The 20,659-nt window shown below is 41.5% G+C and overlaps 1 protein-coding gene across 1 annotated transcript; it reads left to right on the top strand.

The window, feature by feature from the left end:
- Positions 1-3,106: 3,106 nt before the first annotated feature.
- On the top strand, positions 3,107-19,607 carry ATG4C (autophagy related 4C cysteine peptidase). Its single transcript, XM_041421566.1, has 10 exons — positions 3,107-3,189; positions 3,995-4,078; positions 4,725-4,958; positions 7,360-7,681; positions 9,568-9,638; positions 10,774-10,910; positions 13,065-13,143; positions 13,807-13,883; positions 16,716-16,835; positions 18,412-19,607. Exons 1-10 carry the CDS (start codon positions 3,114-3,116, stop codon positions 18,580-18,582), a joined length of 1,371 nt encoding a protein of 456 aa, XP_041277500.1. The 5' UTR covers positions 3,107-3,113; the 3' UTR covers positions 18,583-19,607.
- The last annotated feature ends 1,052 nt before the right edge of the window (positions 19,608-20,659 follow it).

Here is a 20,659-nt window from a genome sequence, read left to right as displayed (position 1 = left end):
CGTCCTTGCTGCAGGACTGAGGAATAATCTGCTTTTCTTTCCGAGCCGCCTTCCAAGTATCGTTTCTAACTGCCCTCGAATGTGTTTGCAGCGCCTCAGAAATGACCTCCGGCCGCCGCTCGCCGTCCTTCTTCCGTGTGGCTGTCGCTGACTGTCGCCGCTGCCGCCCCGGGCTCCTTCAAGGTATTAATGAAACCAAAGAAGGCTTAGTTAATAAGAGATCATTTACCTTATAATTACCCCATTGAGGCTTCATTCATCCTTCCCGCTGCGGTCTTACCGGCAGCTCGCGTTGCTTTTCTGCTGTTTATGCAAACAAATTATGCTGTTTTGGGGGTTTTGGGGTGTTTTTCCACCGCTGTGAGCACCCAGCCGCTCCCGGCGTGGATCTCCTCGGGGGGCTCAGGAGTGTCCTGTGCTCCCTGAGGGAACATCATCCTCGTGATGTGCATCTGAACAACTTCAGAAATCAGGCAACTTCGGGATAAAACCATTCGGTTTGGTAATTTGATATTCAAGCCCGTTGGCTTCAGTATTCCTGGGACGTTCTGGTGCTGTTCCATTAATGTGGGTGGAACTCTTACTGGAACTCTTACTGATGCTTTCTTGCACTGGTGGCAAGAACTTGTGTTTTCCCCGTGAAAAAATGATACCTGCTTTGTGTTAGCATTCTTGGAAACCCTTTTTGCATCTTTAGCATAATGTCAGAGGAGAAATGTACTGGGAGGAAAGATAAATGTGCTGTGGTGACCATCATCTTTAAAACCAAAAAAACCCAACCCCAAAGAAAACCACGGAAAAACAAAAACAAAAAATAAAAAAAAACAGGCCCCTCCCAAAAAAACCCGAGCAAAGAGAGAAGCGCTGGTAAAGGCCAGACGCAGACCCCGTGAAGGGCTGGGGTTTCGCTTCCAGCTGCGGCCCAGCCCGGCCCCGCCGCCTTCCTCTTCCTCCCTCCTTCCCTCCTCTTCCTCCGTTCTCTTCCTCCCTCCCGCCTCCCAGCCGCTCTCCCTCCGGACTACACTTCCCAGCGTGCCTTGCGCTCACACTGCCGCTCTCCGCGCCGCGCCCCCGCCGCGGCGCCCGCCGGGAGTTGTAGTTCGCGCGCCGCTGCGCCGCGGCCGGAGCAGCGCCGGGAGGCCGCGCGCTGCCCGGGCGGCCCCAGGCATGGCGGGTGACCATCATCTTTGAAAATTAGCTTCTTTCTCATTTACATAATTTTGTCTTCGGGCCCCTTCAGAACTGTAGAGTTTGTTTCATTTGTAATTTCAGCCAGAGGAAGCTTTTCTAGGAATTGGTTTTTAAGGCAATCAGTGGTGTCTGGATAAATGGAGTTGTTGCTGATGGATCATGTGAGGGAAGACAGGACCAAACACACCTCCTGAAAAAGTTCATTTTGCCACTTTGCTGTCTGCAGCTGGTGATACAGTCAGGCTTTCCTTTTTGTTCCTAAAGAAAAAAGAGGGGGAAAAAGGCAGGAAGTTAAAACCCACCTTGAACTTCTTCCTTTTCTTCCTCCCCCAGCTTAACACAAAGGTAATCACAGCAGGGATGTAGACACTTGTTATTTTCACTAGGAAAACCTTAGCCTTCCCTCATGTTTGTGAGTTGGCATTGCTTCTTTTTCTGTCAAAAAATGAGATTTTTGTGAGATAATATGAGAGGATAGTGGGAAAATGTGCTAGGGGTGGTTTGGGCAGCAGATTGCAGATCCCCAAAAAGTGGATCTGAGTGAGTACCCTCAGGCTCAGATGTTGCTGCCACCCTGACATCTTCACCCTCTCCTTAATTACACTGTCACTGATTGGGTTTGCTTAAAATTCATTCCCAGTGGAGAGAAGTGACCCAGTTAAATCTTTGTCCTGCTTTTGATCCCAGTTCTGTGGAGAATAGCACATGGAAAGGTAAATACAGTTCTAGATACTCCTTTTAAAGCAAGGAGGTTTTTTCCTGGCTCAAGTTTATTAATTAAATGGGGAAGTTCACTGTTGCTCATGTCAGCTGGTGCTGTCAGAACTTAGATAAAAATTCTGTGAAGGCTGCAGTGATGTCCCACTGTTGATCAAATTTTGATGTCCCACAAGAGCTGCTGTTGAAGCAGCAGCTCTTAATTTTTCATCTCTCTGTGCAAGGGTTTGGGCCACCAAACACCATCAAGAAACTTTGTGTGTCAGGTATTTCAAGGTGGACCCACTGACACAATGCTCATGGTGAAGGAAGTTCTGGTAATTAACAGCAAACTTACTGTTACAAATGGGGCAGCTGGACTGTGGAGGGGATTCTGTCCCATTTTCCCAAATTTCTTAGAAACAGGGTTAAAGGCATTACCAATTAGCTATTTATTTATTTATTACCAATTATTATTCAAGTTGCTTTCAAGGTGAAATCTGTCTTATCTTGCAGTGCTGAAAGAGCCTGTAAAGATGCATTTCCTTGGAAAATTTATCAGGAGTTTTTACAAAATTAGCCTGCACTGTGGTGGATTCTGACACAAAAAGTGCTTTTTGTTTTCTCTTCAGCAGAAAAGAGCAGCATCTTTGCTGTTCAGTGGGCTGCATCTCAGCTCTCCACCTGACTGCTGATAAAATGAGTGTGCTCGTGTGCCAGCACTGGCTTTGTGCTCTGGAGCAGTTCGTGGTACAAGGCAGAGCTGCTGGAGAACATTATCTTTTATTTAGCTTTGTGTAGTGCTTTTATTGGTGTATATTTGGAATTAAATTATTTTATTACTTATTCATGGGACAGGGGATTGCTTCTCAGTGCCTGGTGGTGGAGGGCTCTGTGAGTTTATTGCTGTTTCTGGCCATGTTGGGCTTAAGTGCCTGAGTGGGGGATGCTGAGTGTTTATATTTTGGTTTTTGCAGCAGCAGAACTGAAAGCCTCACAAGACAGCGATGGCTTTTTCTCTGGAATTTGAATATGGAGGCCACGGGGACAGATGAAGTAGAAAAGATCAAATCAAAGTTTATGTCTGCATGGCACAACATGAAATACAGTAAGTGGAGCACAGTGTGGTGAGATGTGTCCTCATTAAAAGGAATGGAGTGTTTCTTGTTGACACGAATGCAATCATAACTAATTAATACTACAAATGCAATATGTGGAATTTGAATATGGAGGCCACGGGGACAGATGAAGTAGAAAAGATCAAATCAAAGTTTATGTCTGCATGGCACAACATGAAATACAGTAAGTGGAGCACAGTGTGGTGAGATGTGTCCTCATTAAAAGGAATGGAGTGTTTCTTGTTGACACAAATGCAATCATAACTAATTAGTACTACAAATGCCCTTGTAACAATTTTTTCTTTGATGTTATAAATTAGCCCCACTAAAAAACTTCCTTAGCTTTTCATTTTTTCAAATAAATCTTGCATAATTTCATTTTAAATTGCTTCTTTTGGAAACAGTGAACGTATTCTGTAAATTAATCTAGATTTGCATAGGCTTTTAAACAGGGATACTATTGCACAAAGGAATCATATGCACAAAGATATATTTTGTTTATAAATGTATTTTTATGGAAAAAAAAAGAAGATAATGTGTGAGATACAAACCCCACTGAAGAATCTACCCTTGAGTAACATTTTTCCACAGCTGAACATCAGTGATTTGTTTATGAGCAACCAGATTTTCAAGTGTGCCCTTTACTAATCTGTCCTTGATTTTTCTGCTTTCCCTTTAGGACTGAAGTTGCTCAGATTTACCACCAGATTTTTGATAAACTTTATTAATCATAGCTGAGTTTTGGAGATGTCTGACAAGATGAAAAGTTTTTTTTTTTCTGCTTTCTTTAAGGCTGTCACATGGTTGAAAGGGAATAATAGCAATTGCACCTTTTATGGGATTTTTTAATGAGACCAAAACCCAATATCAATGCTTTTTTTTTTTTTAATTCCCCTTTCAGGGGTTACTTTTGGCTTAACCAGATGCTGTTAGCATTTCCTTTTGGAAAGTTCAGTCACAAATTTGTGTTTGTTTTGCATCTGTTTCAGGCTGGGTGTTGAAAACAAAAACTTACTTCAGTAGGAACTCTCCAGTCTTTCTGCTGGGAAAATGTTACCACTTCAAAACTGAGGGTGAGTACAGAGCTCTCCACTCATTCCAGTCTTCCTCAGCAGGAATAAAGTATTTTTAGTCTTCTAGAAAGGTTGGCATTAACAATTACCAAATCCAAAATGTAAATATAAAAAGCTTAGAAAATACTCATTCAAATGTCCACCTCTAATGCAACCCATCCCAACCTGCTTTATTCAGATTTTACACCAAAACCTTGTGCTTTCTGTAAAAATTTGTGTTGTAATTTGCACTTCATTTGCTATCAGCTGGAGATTTGCTCTCTAAAAGCTCCTGATGGAAGTAGTGACAAGGCCTGATCTGGGTCACTGCACCAACACCTTTGTTATCACTTTCCAGTGTGCAGTTTTTTAAGTCTCCCTCTTTATTTGACCATTCACAGTTGGGTGAATTAAGCATTTACTTGCAGGTCAGTGGTTCCACTGGCACAGTGGTGTCTGCATGGTTCTTCTCATTTTTCCTTTTTTTTTTTTTAATCTGGCATATTTCTGTTACGTTTGCCTTCCAATTTTCCTTTGTGGTACTTGAGACAATTGTGAATTTTTGTAAATTTGTTTTTCTACTAGATTTGATGTTTGTCATTCGCTTTCTAATAACAGAAGTGCCATAACAAATTAATTAGAGCTTAAACTGTGCTTTGCCTTGCAGAATCCGGGGAGCTCTCTACAGATGGGTCCAATTTTGACAAAATCAGCACTGAGATTTCGGGGAACGTCGAGGAGTTCCGCAAAGATTTCATTTCTAGGATCTGGCTGACCTACAGAGAGGAATTCCCTCAGATCAAGGGCTCTGCTTTAACCACAGACTGTGGCTGGGGCTGCACACTCAGAACGGGGCAGATGCTGCTGGCTCAGGGGCTGATGCTCCATTTCCTTGGGAGAGGTGAGTTAGCAGAGAAGGTCTGTGTTTGCATGAGCACAGGCATTCTGTAGAGACCAAAATGGCCTTTTTTTATCCCAAATCTGAAGGGCCAGCTGGTTTTGTTTGTGGGCTCCTCACTCCTGTTGGAATTGTGCCATTGCACACAGACTGGGCTGTTCTGTCCTTCCATTTCTGAGAACCAAAGTGTGCCAAAGCAAACTTCTGTGGAGTTCCCAATATCCAAGTGTGAGTTAATACATCACAAAAGTGTGATCCTCCTATCTGGGTGTCCTTACCCATGCACCTGCCCAGTTCTCTGGAAATGTGATTGTTTCTTGAACTCCAGATGTAGGAGTGAGTTCCCCAGCCCATAGCTGTGGGCTATGGCAGAAGTGATGTTCTTTTATCAGTTCTAAAGTTGTCCATTATTGAATTTCTTCTGCTGTTAATACATTGAGTTCCTAGAAGGATTCTAATCTAACTTCAATACATCATTCTCTGTGTGGAAATGTTCACTGTGTCATTCCTTCCCTTCCCCCCGTGTACTTAGAGAGGAACTTCCCTTTTTTCCTTACCACTGTCTGTCTCAAAGTCCTCCCTCAGTCACAGCTGAAGCTTCAGGAGCTCTGGGACACTTTCTGCTGTCATGGGCTGAGTGTCCATGTCCTCCTCATTCTTCCAGGCTGAGCCATGTCCTGCAGAGAGGTATTTTAGGTTGGCAGAGTTAAACACCTTTTCTTTCCATCCCATTCCCAGTCCCTTTCATAACAATCATCCATTGCTTCAGAAAGAGCCAAGGCACAGGCCTGAGGCCGCCCGGGGGGGCTGAGAGAACACAGGGCATTGTTTCCTCAGCCATGTGTGGGCTCTCAGGAACACTTCAGCAGAAGATCCTTCTGAAAGCCTGTTTTGATCACACTTTGCCCTGGCAGTGCAGCTCTCATGGGAGCTGGGAGCAAGGTCCCAGCCCAGCTGCAACACAAAGTCTCCAGGACGAGCTGTGGGATTGGCTTGGTGAACGTGCCTTTGGCTGTAAATATTTAACTCAGAAAACATTCATTATCTCTTTCAACTGACTGCACATATCAAAAAGTGTGTAAGTACTTCTGCTGAGAACACAAATCCCTTAAATATTGCTCTTCTTATACATACATTTAAAAGAGATTCAAGACCTGCCCGGAAGAGTCCCTGTGAGCAGGAGTGTGTAATGGCTCATTTGGAAGTAACCCCAAACAAAAAAGCCTCAGGTTTCTATCTTTAAAATCCATGGTTCCAAAGAATTCCTTGTGTGTCCCCTTTGTATCCTAATTTGGAAGATGATGGGGTCATTCCAGAGTGCTCTTGTTCCTGGGGCAATTCATATCCACAGAAAGATGGGGTAGAGATGGTCTTCCTGGGCTGCTTTGCTCCTCACTTGGTCTTCTGACAGCTGGTGAATTATCTTTTGAAAAGCTTTTTATGAGGTTTGGGCAGCTTTGGAAACATATTTAGATGTTTACAGGAAGTTTTTCATGGCTGTTTACTCTTTTCCCAGAGATGTTTTCGTTCTCGTTTAATGGTGTTGTTTCTGTTAGGAAGCAAAACTTGCCTGAAGTTTCTAGCTGAGATATTTACACTTCCACTGCCATGTGGAATGTTCCAGATATTGCTGAATGTTGTTGTGAAGGAGTTTTGATTTTAAATTTGAAGTTTTACTTTGAAATGCCTGTGCTTCAGACACCGGCTGGAGTGTGAAGCTGAGAGCCCAGATCAGCAGGGCCTGTGGGGATGTTCACTGAGCTGGCTGTGTTGGGAGTACTTGCTGGAATTGGGGGAGAATTCCAGGCATCTTCCTGGGCCTGCTGAGCTCCATTCTGTAGGAGGAATGCTGTGTGGGATGCATCATCCATAGGGAAACCATCAGCTAGAAAAGCAGACTGAAGATACTGAATGATATTTAAACAAGTTTGCCGTGTAATCTAAAGGAATTAATGAATTTAGTGAATAAAACAGCCCTGCCTGCCTGTTTTTCTGCTCATCTCCTTTGCCATTTTGCCAGGAAGAAATGTTTGCTTTTACATCAATAATTCCTCAGGTCTGCCTGGTTTTTTAATAACTGAAAAATAAGAAGAATTAAGAGTTTTTAAAACCTGTTGTTCGACACAGATAAAAGGTTTTTTGATAGTATCGAAGTAACATTCATGTATTTAATGTGTGAGGGAGTTCTAACCTGTAATCAGGTGTATCTTTTTATTCAGCTGACAGGGATGGTCGCCAGAAAATCAAAGCCAATCCTGCTCTTCCAGAATTCTTTGTTCACCCATTAACAGCCACATGTAAAACACAGACAATCGCTCTAATGAGCGTGGGGGACAAAGGGAAGCGCTTTGCTAATTACGCCAATTATGCAACGTTAATATGGGTTTTGCCTTTTGTGTTGCAGCCTGGGTGTGGCCAGAAGCCCTGGACATGGACAGCTGTGACTCGGAGTCCTGGCCCAGCAGCACCGTGAGGAAGCTCACGGCCTCCTTCGAGGCGTCGCTCACGGCCGAGAGGGACCCCAGGGTCCTGGCCCGGCCCCCCGCCAGCAGGGACTGGGATGTCACCCAGAGGAGGAATGAGGTTTACCACAGGAAAATCATCTCCTGGTTTGGTGACTCCCCCCTGGCAGCCTTTGGGCTGCACCAGCTGATCGAGTATGGGAAGAAGTCCGGGAAGATGGCGGGGGATTGGTACGGGCCCGCCGTGGTCGCGCACATTTTGAGGTAAAGCACCTTCGCTTCTCTGCTCCTTTCCTTTGGCACAGCACAGAGAAGCGGTTCTGAGTGTCCTGAGATTGCTTCAGCCTAATTGAGCAGCAAACTGTTCATTATTGGCTTTGTAAAACACCCATATCAGGAGCAGTTTTTATCATAGGCAGGAAGGGAAATAGCAGCAGGTGCAGGAGTGAACGCTGAGCTTTTGTCAATCCTATTTCAGGAAAAAACACAACATTCCTGTTTTCTTGTAGAATCCCAAGTATCTCTCCCAAACCCTTTTAAGTAGAGCTGCATTTAGTGAAATGTTCTAAAAACTAACCACTCTTTCAACCTTGGAACATGCATAACATTAGAGATTTTTTTTTTTATACTGTAACCTGGGGGCTGTAATGTACTGATAGTGTAATGAAATGTCAGAGCTAAAATTGATGTTTTCAGCATTTCTTTGCACACATCAAATTCTTGTGAAACTGTAAATGTATGGGACTATTAATATTATAATTATGTCCCAGTAAAAGTAAAGGGTCTGTGACATTCAGCGTGGTTAAAAAAAAAAAAGTCGAAAGTCAAATTTCTCCATACTGTGAGCCTTGATACCCAATTCTTTGAATGTTTTGGGGGTTTTTTTGTAGTTTTACATGTTTATTTTTTTAGTGGATTCCAGTTTACTTATAAACTGAATCACTAATAAATCATTTAAGCAGCAGAAGGCAAAGTTCATGCATTTATATATTTATATATATATGTAAAAATAGAAGCATTTGATATTTAATGTAAATGTTATGTTCATCTGAAGTGCAGCTGTATTGAAATAATCAAGTGTGTATCCATGCAGATGCAAACAGGGATGTAGGAGTTTAGCATTTTTAATGTTTTATTCTACTTTTTTTCTCATGATGGAAGCAGTCAGATTTTTTTGCTTGCTTTAATAAATTATCTATTAAATTATTTGTGTCCCTAGTGGGAGCAGGGGGGTTTGGTGCAGAGTTACACTCACCACAACCCCAGGGGTGATTTCCAGCCCTGCAGAGGTTTCCTTTCCTGGATCTTTGTCTCTTGCAGCAGCACTAACAATGTGCAGCTCCCTGATAACTTGGGAATGACTGCATTAAACCACTCCTCAAAGTAGAGTGGGGAATAAAGGGATAGTGACCATTTAATGCAGGTGTGTGCTTGAAATCAAAGGTAAATCCTGCATTTTGAACAGTTCCCTTTCTTTGCAAGTGTTGTCCCTGATAAATGGCCATGGTTCTGACTGTCAGCATGGATTTTATTTTACTTTTTAGGTCTGCTACTCTTAGTCTTTTGAGGGCAGTCTAATATTGTAATTATCTTTTTGAAAGTTGTGGTGAGGCTTTGTTTCCAGGTGCTAATTTGTGTCTTGTTATATGAACTGAGGTCAAATAAAGAGATTTAATGAGTTGAAAATAGTATTTTTGTCAGCAAACTTAGCCTTTATCATCAATGTACATGACAGAAAATAGTTATAAACAGAAAGAAATAAAGTAATGAATATGAATTTCATTGGAAGTTATTGTGGATTTGGGGCCTGTTTTTGTTTCATTATTTCTTCTAAATAGCCAGACATTGTCATCTTGGCTTGGGAAAAACGTGGTGCCAAGACATCCATGGAAGATAAAGGCTGCATCTTGGTTATTTCTTATTTTCAGTGTTTAAAAACAAATAAAAAATCCCACCCCACCACCTGTGTTTATCAGGAAGGGAAGATGTCTTGAATTAGACAAAATAATCCCTATAAAAACCCAAACAATCAAAAAACTCCTATGACAAACAAAATCAACCTGTTTCTAAAATAACAAAATATTTTGTTTGCTTATTGTTATTTTTTTTTTAATTAATGGTAATTTAAATAGTTTTTTGTTTGTATTTAGAAAAGCTGTTGAAGAAGCAAGAGACCCTGAGCTGCAAGGAGTAACAGTCTACGTTGCCCAGGACTGTACAGGTAACTATGATTTTGTAGATTTTTGCAAACATTTTAAGTGCTTTTTATGCTTTTCAGTTAGCACTTAACAACAGAGCTTTAAAGGGAAAAAAATCCCAGTGAGGTGGATCCACAAAACTGAGATTATGTAGACAAAGGGGCTCTTGATATGTGCAGATTGTTCATTGCTGGTTTGGTATTTTATAGTGGAATTCCAAATCAGCAAATCAGTTATTGCCTCTTTTCCTTTCACGTGTAGATGTTTCTGTTAGTTGGAAGCTTTCAAGTTTTAATTATTCCTTTCAGAAGTTTATATGCAGCAATAAATATTTATTGGCTTTCTCCTGACCTACCCCTTCTGCATTTCCTTGGCATTACAATTCAGCAGCAGCAATTCCCATTCCACAAAATATTGCTGGGAATGAGGAGGCTGAGCACTGGTTCTGAGTCACCTGGATGTTGAGTTTTATTTTTTTTTCCTTTGTTAAGTTTGGGATTAAATGTGTGAGATGGTTTGTTTGGATTTAGATGTTTATTAGCTCTTATTTATATTACAGTCTTATAAATTGTGAGTTCTATAGTACTTTAACTATTTAAAAAATTAGTTTTATCTCTGTTTTATAAGGTTTTTTAAGGATAAACTGTCTAATCAAGAAATGATACTTAAATTATTTTTACTTTTAAGTTAATAACTAATTACCCATACCTTGTAATGTGGACTTTTTTTTAAAATCTAATTAATTACACAATATTACTTAAACTCATGAAGAAGAAGGTGAAGAAGAAGGACTAGTCACTGTTCTAAAACCTCTATCTTGCTATATATATATTGCTATATTCTAAAACTTCAAGTTTTTCACCATGTGGTATTACATACTTCTATTTAAACCACATACATATAATTCTAGTTCTGTAATTCAATTTTGGAATCCTTCTCCATGGCTTTAGGTTAAATGCAGTGTTCTCTTGGGGTCAGTGCCTGCCAGCACAGAAAGTCTGAAATTCTCAGCATCCAACATCTGGGCTGTGTTTTGGGAGGACAGCAAGGTTTGGAGGGGCTGCAGCTTTGGTTTGTCACACTGTGATGCCACGTTGGAGGTGTGTCTCTAAAACCTGGAGGTTCTGTTTGAAATCTGAATATTTCTGTGTGTCTCAGTCTACAGCTCGGATGTTATTGACAGGCAGTGCTCTCTTGTGGATTCTGGGAAAGCAGGCACAAAAGCTGTAATTATACTGGTTCCTGTGAGACTCGGTGGAGAGAGAACAAACACAGACTACCTGGAGTTTGTAAAGGTATGAAATGAGAGTTCAGTCATTTTTCAGAGAGTAGCACAAGGGGATATGAAAAGCAGCTTCACGAGGGTGATTCTCCCCATTAAATGTGGTGGGGATTTTACAGTTGAAGGTTGTAAAGTTTGACTTTACAGATTTGAAATTTCCCTATTACAAGACCAGACATAATTGCAGAGCACATGATGTCCCTTGGTAAAGCAGTGATAACTGTCCTGCTCCTCCAGCAGCCACCTGAAAAGACATTAATGCAGTGCCTCAAATTACAAATGGTAATTTAATCTAGCAGGACTCTAATAGCATATGTAACTAAGGATCAGGCAGCATTTTAAAATATAAATACACTCCATTCCTTGCTCTGTGTCTTACTTTCTTAAATAAGAAAATGGTTCAAATGGTTTTAAGTTGTTGCCTGTCTGTTCTTCCCATTTTCTTTTGTCTCTTTGTTCCCATAAAATTATTTGATATTTTTATTCAGTCCTTGAATTGTTTTTTCCCTGTCTGGATGAATGTTTGTGAGCATGGTGGTGCAGGAGTAGCAAGCAGTTAGCACAATAAAAATGAGCTGGAAAAAAGGCAAACTCAAGGGGAAGGCAGAGGGGGAAAGGTCTGTGCTGTGGTTTTGTCAGCAGAGGTTCTGCAGATACCTGAGGATGTGCTGTAATCCTGCCTCTTGCTCCTCTTAGGAAAGGCTTGTTCTCTTAGCCCTGCTGCTTTTATTTCATTTTCCACGCTCCTCTTTAAATTTTGGGTTCATTTTTAATTTACCCCAATGTAGGAGCACAGACAAAGGCTGAGAATCTGTAACATGATTTATTTTGGGTCTGTCTCTTCACTGTAACATTTCAGGAAAACATTTCGATTTTTACTGGTGAAGACCTTTAAGTTATGAATTCAAATTGTTACTAAAATTTTCCCTGATTGTTTTCCTTGTGTTTTCAGACAGTTGGTTTGGGAAAGTTCCAGTTTTTAGCTGGCTGCACGGAGTGATTCCTGCTGCTCCCTTGCCAGGGCTGTTGCAGCCTGATGGAGGCTGAGATAAGAGGGCTCTCAATTGCCTGAATCAGTCACTCCAGTGTCTGCCCTGACTGTTCCCAAGAAGTGACCACATTTCTTGGAGTCTGGCTTTAAGTTAAAAATGCAGATTTTAGAATGTAGCACAAGAGGTAATTTCTACAAAGGGTTTTATATTTATGGGTGAAAATTGATAAATTTTTTATAATTCACTTTTACAAGAAGCTTGCCATAGATTAAACAGTTATCCATTACTCTGAGCAGCTTTGCTCTCTCTTTGCTCTGCCTTCCTTGGCTCTTGGAGCCTTTGCCTCTGATCTGCCTGAATGTTCTGTGATGCTCAGAGCATTTGCTAAGGAAACCTTCTCATTTATATTTTAAAGTTTTCTAAGGAAACCTTCTTGTTCTTATTTTAAATAAGCATCAATTCCTTAACCTGTGTAAACCATGCTGGATTTGACTCTGTAGCATCTCAGGGAAGGTTTTTAAGTGACTTTATCCTTGTCTAAGCAGGGAAGATTTTCTCCTGAGAAGCCTTGGTGTTAGTAGTCTGACAATATCAATCTTTTTGTTAAAAGAAAAATTCCCTTCTTCCACTTGGTAATGTCCTCTTCCCAAAAGTCCTGCCTTCAGAAGGTTCTGGTTCCTCTGCCCCCTAGACCTCCTGGGTGTTTATGGGGCCTGGCTGTTGTGTGTTTCTCTCTCCTGCCTGGATGTGGGGCAGCTGGTTTTGGAGCTGGACCTTGTAATTAATTCCTCTTAACTTCAGCTGGCATTTCTGCCCAGGATGTAAAAGCTGATGCTCTGGCCAGGCTTGTCCATTTGAGTGCAAAAGGAAGAGAGTCACCAGGGATGTAAATGTGTGTGAAAGCTGGAAATCTCAATACTTTGGGATATTTGGACTAAGGAGCTGGTGCTCATGATATTTTGTCTGCTCACCAAAAACATGTGTGGCTATCTCATGGGAAGGGAGGATTTTCTCTGGAATATCTGCTGGTGTGGTTTCATTTGGTCAAGCCCCAGGAAGTCATGGAGTCAGTCTTTGAAAAAAAACAAAACCATTTGCCTAAAAGGGCAAAAAGCAAATATTTTAATTCAGTTTAATACTTTGGTTAATCTTAATGATTCCCTGTTTTGTTGTAGGGAATTTTAAGCCTGGAGTACTGTGTTGGCATCATTGGTGGCAGACCCAAGCAATCCTATTACTTTGCTGGATTCCAAGGTTAGTGTTTGGATGTGTTATGTCTCCTCAGTATTTTTTTCTCTCAGAGTAGGAAGTTAATACTGAAGCAGTGGGAAATAGCGTGATTAAAATAGTAAAATGAGTACCTTATTAATTCATCACATCTCCCCAAGTCCAGCCATTTGTCATTTACCCCACGGAGTAATTGGATTCTGTAAAATGTACATTTAATTTCCCTTGTTGCATAAACAAGGCATAATTTATCTGTTTCACCAAACTTGAGGAGCATTTGCTGTTCCTGCCTGGCAGTTCTTATTTAGGTATTTACTCTCTCCTGCTTTAAGTGGTGTTAGTTGATGCCTAAATGACAAGCAATATATTCTTGCTGTCAGGATGAAGCAGGGCGATACATTTTTCATATGCAAACTCCAGAATATAATTGTGTGTTTGTAAAAGTAATTTTATCACCAAAAATTAAATGACAGTTTCATCACTTTATAAAAATTCTGCTTATACAAGCATATTTGATTATGCAAAAGTTAATCTGTCCTGCAAAAACCTATGCTTCAGTCAATGAGTATCAGCCTGGCAAGCAGTTACTCACTGGCTTTTTTTCCAGCTGTTCTGCATAGAAATTGGATTGTAAGCAGTGTAATAATAAGGTGTTTTTTGAATTACTTGTCTTCTGTTTTGTCCTTGCAGATGACAGTTTGATTTACATGGATCCTCATTACTGCCAATCTTTTGTAGATGTCAGCATAAAGGATTTCCCTCTTGAGGTACTATGGATATAGAGCTGGCACTGTTTTCTTCCCATATGAATCAAACACTAATTATTTAGAGCTGTTCTAGCTAGCTGCAGCTTTATGGTTTTACAGTTACATGTTATTTATCAATGTCCTGCCCTTCTTTATAGGCCTATAATCAACAAAAATGACCAGAGGTTAAATCTCAATATGGAGGTTTAATTTTTACTTCATTAATCTTCATCTGTTTTCTTTTTAATGATCATAAAATCTCCAAAATAGATGATCACTTCATTTAAGTGATTTTCCATCAAAAAAATAGATTATATTTGTGGATCTTAAACCTGTTTTGATTTGGGCTTGATAGTTTCTCTTTCTGGTCTTTTTTTTCATTCAAATTGCAAGCAACATCAGGGAGAATTCCTGTGGTATTCAATAGCAGGAGCCTGGAAATAGAGGGAGCTAAAGTAGGTGATTAGAGAGCTGAATTTACAGCTACCCTGGGAAAACATTGCCAGCTGCAAGGAAGTGCTCAGTGGCCTCAGCACTCACAGTCACATCCTCAGGGCCATCCACACAAACTCTCCTTGCTCTTGTGCCCGACTTCAGGTGAACTTCCAGCAGCCCTTGGCTCAGCCTGAGGGGGCATCCACAGCCAGGGCAGCAGCAGCTGCTCCAGAACAGAGCTGGAGCAAAATCCCAGCCAATGGTGTTCAAGAGAACTATTCATATATAAATAAAAAATCTCAAAGGACCTGCACAGGGCTGGTGTCAAGTCCTTAAAGCAAGCACTTGATGTTTTTCATTATTTATGCTTAACAAAATGCTTGAGTTAGCATGTTACATAATACAGAAGTGGAAGATTCTCTAGGAAATGAGAAGGCTCTGAATGAAGCAAAAGAACACAGAGCAAAATGTGTCAGCAGCTATCCCAGGCAGGAAGGTTGGCTGTGTTTAGAGATGCCTTTAGGTTTGCCCTGTTGAGATGTTTGGAGAAGAGCTGGTGGGTGCCAGCTCTGCCTGGGATGATCACCCAGCTCCTTCCCCTTTATCCTCACAACTGTGTTTTGCTCCAGTGCCCCTGAAGATTTTACAGTTTGGGAAAAAGCACAAAAGGTGGGAAGAGCACAGAGCAGCAGAGCTGAAGTGAATTCCTTAAGGTCCTGCTGTGGCCAAGCTGCAAAAACACATCTTTTGAGTTCTGTTCCTATGTCTCAGCTTCAAAATTGTGCTGCAGACTGGCATTAATCTGAATTTCTAAATAATACCAAGGTTTGAAGCTATGTTTGGAAGGTATGCAAGCTGCCAGCTTGGCTTGATCTCATCCTAATGCTTTCCTGCAGACGGAAAATAGATTGCAATTTAATGCTTGCTGCATTTAATAGTATTATATCTTTGTCCAGAAATGTCAAAAGTAAACAGAAATTGCTTTCTTAGTGTGGATACTTGCTTGTTAGATTTATCTGTAGGGAGTATTTTCAAAATTGACAAATTGTCCAGAATAAGTTGGAAATCAATCCACTCTGTATTGGCTTCCAGCATCCATTTGTTTGGAGGATTGGGAAAAAAAATCCTCCCCACTTCTCTTTGTTGTGCAGTGATTTGTGCAGCATTAAACCTCCTGCACAACTGTAGGGACAGGGTTGCTGCTGCAATGGGATGTGGAAGGCAGGATTTGATTTTTTAAAATTTTTTTTAAATGCATTTGATGACTCAGGAATTAATATTAAAAATACAATTGCTGTTTTTAAAAAAGGAATGGTGAGGAGAAAAAGCAGTGACTAAAATCAATCTTGCAGAAATAGCCCTGATCATCTTGGTGGATATTTTTTAGCAGAGGTTTTACAGAAATACCTCTCGGGTTTGTAAGCACCAGGAAAGAACAATATATTTTATTATGTAAAACTGCTGCAGGGATGGTTACACTCAGATTTGGGAACCAGTGCTGTCTTCTGTGGATTGATTTTTGTGATTAGCAAAAAAAGGGATTTAATAGAGGGAGGATGATGGGTCATCCTCTGTGTTAGAGGCAGAGTGGAGGGGACTGGCTCCCTCTGAGAGCAAGTGAGGAAATAATTGCAGTTATTGGACAAAGAGCTTCACCACCACTGCAGTTCCTGTAATAAAGAACCACAGAATCAGGGTAGATGGGATATACTTATTTTTTCCCTCATAAACTGAGTGAGGAGCATGGGGAAGGGGGTTTTGTGTTTGTTTTCTCTTGCAGCAGGGCTGCTGAAAGTATCAGCTCACAGCACTGGCGGGGCAGCATCTGTCAGGGAAAGAGATTTCATGTGAGGAAAAACCCATTTGTAAAGCAGGGCATGTTTGGTTTTTCCCTACTTGTGGATCATTGTAATATGGTTTTGCTTTTGTGTGTTTTGTGGGTTTTTGAACCCATTTCATTTACTGAAGGAAAATGCATGAGGTTGGTTTATTCCATTATGTCTCTTTTATGGAGGCTGGGGGAGGGAAGGGGCACTGGGCAGTGGTAGTAAAGCAGTAAGATAGTGCAAAAGCTGTTACAAATTCAATTTGCAGAAGAGCATTCACCTTCTCTGCCTTGGGAATATTCATAAAGTATTGCTGGGAGCAGCAGAGCTGTGACAGATTCCAAACTAACCTGGTGTGTGGGGAAGTTTGGGAATGCAGCCTGAACAGCAGGAGGTTTTACACCGCTGGGGAAGGGTGGAATCACTTGGATATTTGGGGGGTGGGAGAAATCACTTCCAAAGTGTGTGCTGGGGGTTAATTCAGGGGATTGGATGTTTTAAAGCTGTTGGGGGAGGACAGAAGTAAATACATGGATCTGTGCCATTCCCAATTGTAACCGTGTTTTGTGTTTTTTCGTTGGGAAACTTGCAGTCATTCCACTGTCCTTCTCCCAAAAAGATGTCCTTCAAAAAAATGGACCCGAGCTGCACGATAGGGTTTTACTGTAGGACCGTGCAGGACTTTGAGAAGGCTTCTGAAGAAATCACCAAGGTGGGTGCTGGAGTCCCCAGACCCACCCCTCAGCCAGAGCGGGGTGTGGGCACGAGAGGAGAATCAGCTTCGCCCTTCTCGGCAGAGCTGATTCTCTTTGTGGCGCTTGTCGCTGCTTTTCCCGGGGTCAGAAGCGCAGCTCGGCGTTAATCCCGGCGGCTTTTCCCGGAGCGAGGCCGGGCAGAGCCCGCTGCGCTGCGGGAGCGGGGCCGGCGCCGGGCGGGCCCACGAGGTGGCACTCGTGAAGTGGCGATGTCCCCTCCAGCCCTGCCGAGCGGGGCCGCCCCGGCCCGGGGGGGCTGGGGAGGCGCTGGGGAGCTGCAGGGATCGGGGGAAGTGTTGGAGCAAACCCAAATTGTTCATTATTTCTCCCTGGCACAAGGGGCTTTTCCTGGTGGGAAGCGCAGGGTTGAGCTCCACGGAGCAGGTGCCAGCCAGCAAATCTGTCTGACCCCGTCCTTCCCCTGGAAAAACTGCTTGGGATTCATTTAGATCCCACTGGAATCAAGTTTTTTTCTCCTTAGCTAGTCCAGTATGTGAGGGTATGAAATGCAGCATCGTCAGTGTGTTCTGTGTGCTCTGTGTTTGGTGGGTTCAGAAAATGCTCTGTGAAAAGGATGCAGCAGCAGATGGGCTCAGTGTTAATATTCCAACCACAGCAGTTACCACAGCAGCACAAGGAATTAATGTTTGTCCAGCACTTGGAATGTCATGAGAAGTGGTATTAGTACTACAGCCAAAAAAGCATTTTTTTAAACTTAATGCTGATTATAATAAATAGATACTGATTGATGCTGAAGTTGTTTCTTTGATTCTTACCCAGAGAGGTAGAAAATAGATTTAATGAAATAGAAGTTCCTAAGCAGTAGATCCATGGAAAGTTTAAATAGTGAAGTTTCTATTCTTCCATGTTTTCCTGTTCTGTCACATAGAATGTCGTAACATGGTAAAAAAAAAAAAATCTCATTACAAAATCAGTTCCAGCAGAAGTTATCTTTTTCCTATTTTGGCTCTTTCAAGTTTGGGATTAAGTACAGTTTTTTCCTGAACACAGTTTGTGAAAATACTCTTGACTGATCCAAGTGTTGGAGTTATTATCCTGGTATTTTAGATAGAAGCTCTTATTTACATTGGTGAATGTGTTTGAACTTCTAATAAAAACACTGAATATTGCACCTGCTGATTCTACAGTAAAAATCCCCCCAGGATGCTCAGTAGCTGCAGAATTCACACCTGGGCTTGAGGAGACCCTTATGGCCATTAACTATTTTGTAGGGGGTTTTATCTTCTGTCTTTTATCCTTTTATCTTTGTCTTTGTTGCACTGAGTCTGACAGCACATACAGGTGATCTGTGTGCTCAGAAACAGGGATAGGCAGGAAATTAGCAGCTACCTGAGAAAGGAAAGTAAATATCTCATAGGAGGAGGAAATGTTTAGATTGTGCAATGCTTTTGTCTAATGGGATAACTAAAATAATGCATTTTTTACTTGGCAGTCATCATCAGGTGAATATCTGTGCTTGCTGTATTTCTTCATTTCCAAGTAATGTTTTATCTGGTTTGTTTAACATTGTAGATGCTGAAATCTTCATCCAAGGAGAAATATCCCCTGTTTACTTTTGTCAAGGGTCATTCTAGAGACTATGACTTTACTTCCAGTCCACTCCATGAAGAAAATGACCTTTTCTCCGAGGATGAGAAGAAAAGGCTGAAGAGATTTAGTACAGAGGAGTTTGTCTTGCTTTAAGGACATTTTACACAAGAGCATCGGCAGCTGTCCAGGAGAACACTTGCCTTTTAACTCTAAAAAATGTACCTGAATTCCTCCCCCAGAAAGGCAAGCCTGTACTGAAATTGGTCTATTTTCATAAAGATGATAATGTTTTATATGTTAAAGTCTTTAAGATGTCAGTTACTAATGTATGTACTAATTATTTTTGCTCACTGCTGGCTGGAGGAGTGTCTGTGTGTTGTGGTAGTGAAGGGAGATGCTTTGCTCAGAGCCTGCAAAGCCTGGCCAGTCCCTAAATGCCACCTGTGCCCTCCTGTGCTGCCATTCCAGGCCACTCCTGAGCAGGGCTGCCAGGTGGGGCTGCCTTTGCCAGGGATGCACATCCAGGGGTGAGGAGACCACGTTGTTCCTGTCTGCAGCACAGCTGGAGTTGTTCCCGTGGGAAGGGGACGAGTCCCAGCTGTGCGGCCCCACCAGTTCTGCTGCCACCCTGCCACCATCCAGAGCAGCTCCTGCTGGAAAGGTGAGGTTGATGGATCAGGAGTCTGTGTCACTGGCAGTCCTGCCATAATTATATAGGCTGAATTGGGAGTTAAGATACTATTTAGCAGTATGACTTTCTAATGGTTTCTCATTAAGCTTGCTTTGGAGCCTTAATATGAGGAGTGAAGATAAAGTATTACCTTTCCCCACAATTTTTAAAGGTTATACTATTAATATTAACTGCAACCAATCAAAGCAGCTGGAGACAATTATTAGAAGAGAGCAGTGTTTGTTTCCTGTTTCAGCAACCATAATGGTGAGGTTTCTCCTGCCAGAGCAGCTTTTAAATCAAAGCAAAGGGGGGTGGATGTAGAAAATTCTGGGCTGTGATGATTTTTTGTTTTGATATGTGTTGTTACTGTACAAATGATTACTTGGTGGTGTGTGTTCTCAGATTGCAAACAAATGTACAGAAATAGTTTCATGTTTTAACAAAGTAAATACAATATTTAAAAAACCATATTAACGCTGCTTGGGAAATAAAAGAGGTATGAAAACATGAAGTGCATGTGCTTTTTATATTAATATTAGATCCTCTAACAGTGAATATAATCCTGCATCTAAACCAATATTGTAAGGGGTGAATACTCTGTTTATTTGCAATAAAGGCAGATTTTATTGTTGTGTTGTAAACCAAATGTTACCTGGTCTAAGTGCTGCTCAGGCACAGAGGCACAAGTGTTGCTGATCCAAATAATAAGCATCATGTTTGTTCATTAAAGCACCTTTTACTTTTATGAGCAAGAAGTCACTAATGGATAAATTTCAGGCAGAACTAGACCAGGTCTGTGTCTGTGGAAGGGCTGGAGAGTGCATTTGCATGTGTTAATTAATATTCAAAAAAGGCAAAATGTTCATTTGTTTTCAAAGGAAAAAATTCCACACGTTATTTGTCTAAATCAGTAACCTCTGCACTGCTGCATCCTGCTAATATTTGGCATAACATGACTTTTTACTAACAGGTATGAGAGGATGTTTGGTTTGATCTTCATATTTTTCATTAATAGCCCAGAAGAGGGAGTAAACAACATATTTATGGAATTTAGATGTCAAAATGAGGAGAATTGTGGATGTCAGAGCTAGAAGAGAGAAGATTGCTGGTGAGTGGAGCACGAGGAGATGCAGCTTGAGCAAGGGCCTCAGGGTGGTTCCTTTGGGTGGCAGTGGACAGGAAATCAGACACCAAGTTGTGCTTGGTGCTTGAATTTTCCTTCTTCCACAACTCCACCACCTGAATTCAGGTACCTTCAGAAAATCCCACCTAAGCCTGTTGTGTCTGCAGAAAGGAGCTGCTCCTCCAAAGGCCTTTGGTTCAGAATTCTTGGAATGGAAATGCTACAAGAGCTGTAGCACAGAAATATTAAAAAGGAAAATGTGGGTCTGTCATTCCAACAGCAAACTTCCCTAGAAGGATGGAACAGTTTCTCTTCTCTCAGTCTTTTTCCGCCTGGATAAAAAATGTAGTGGCTGAAACATCTTTGAACTCATTAAATAGTGAAAGTTTTTCCCTTTCTAACTGAGGGAAAGAAAAGTAGCAGTGCTAGAACAG

The sequence above is a fragment of the Onychostruthus taczanowskii genome, unplaced genomic scaffold, assembly GCF_017590055.1.
Source record: "Onychostruthus taczanowskii isolate IOZ18803 unplaced genomic scaffold, ASM1759005v1 scaffold7, whole genome shotgun sequence".
Taxonomy (NCBI): Eukaryota; Metazoa; Chordata; class Aves; order Passeriformes; family Passeridae; genus Onychostruthus; species Onychostruthus taczanowskii.
The sequence above is the reverse complement of the archived record's forward strand: the minus strand, read 5'-3'. Positions and strand labels throughout refer to the sequence as shown.

What these genes read in the sequence shown, in the direction of transcription:
- ATG4C (XM_041421566.1), top strand. Translation starts at nt 3,114, where the DNA reads ATGGAGGCCACGGGGACAGATGAAGTAGAAAAGATCAAATCAAAGTTT. An exon ending in GTGGTCGCGCACATTTTGAG is followed by an intron (nt 7,682 to 9,567) that starts GTAAAGCACCTT and finishes GTTTGTATTTAG; the next exon opens with AAAAGCTGTTGAAGAAGCAA. An exon ending in CGTTGCCCAGGACTGTACAG is followed by an intron (nt 9,639 to 10,773) that starts GTAACTATGATT and finishes TGTGTGTCTCAG; the next exon opens with TCTACAGCTCGGATGTTATT.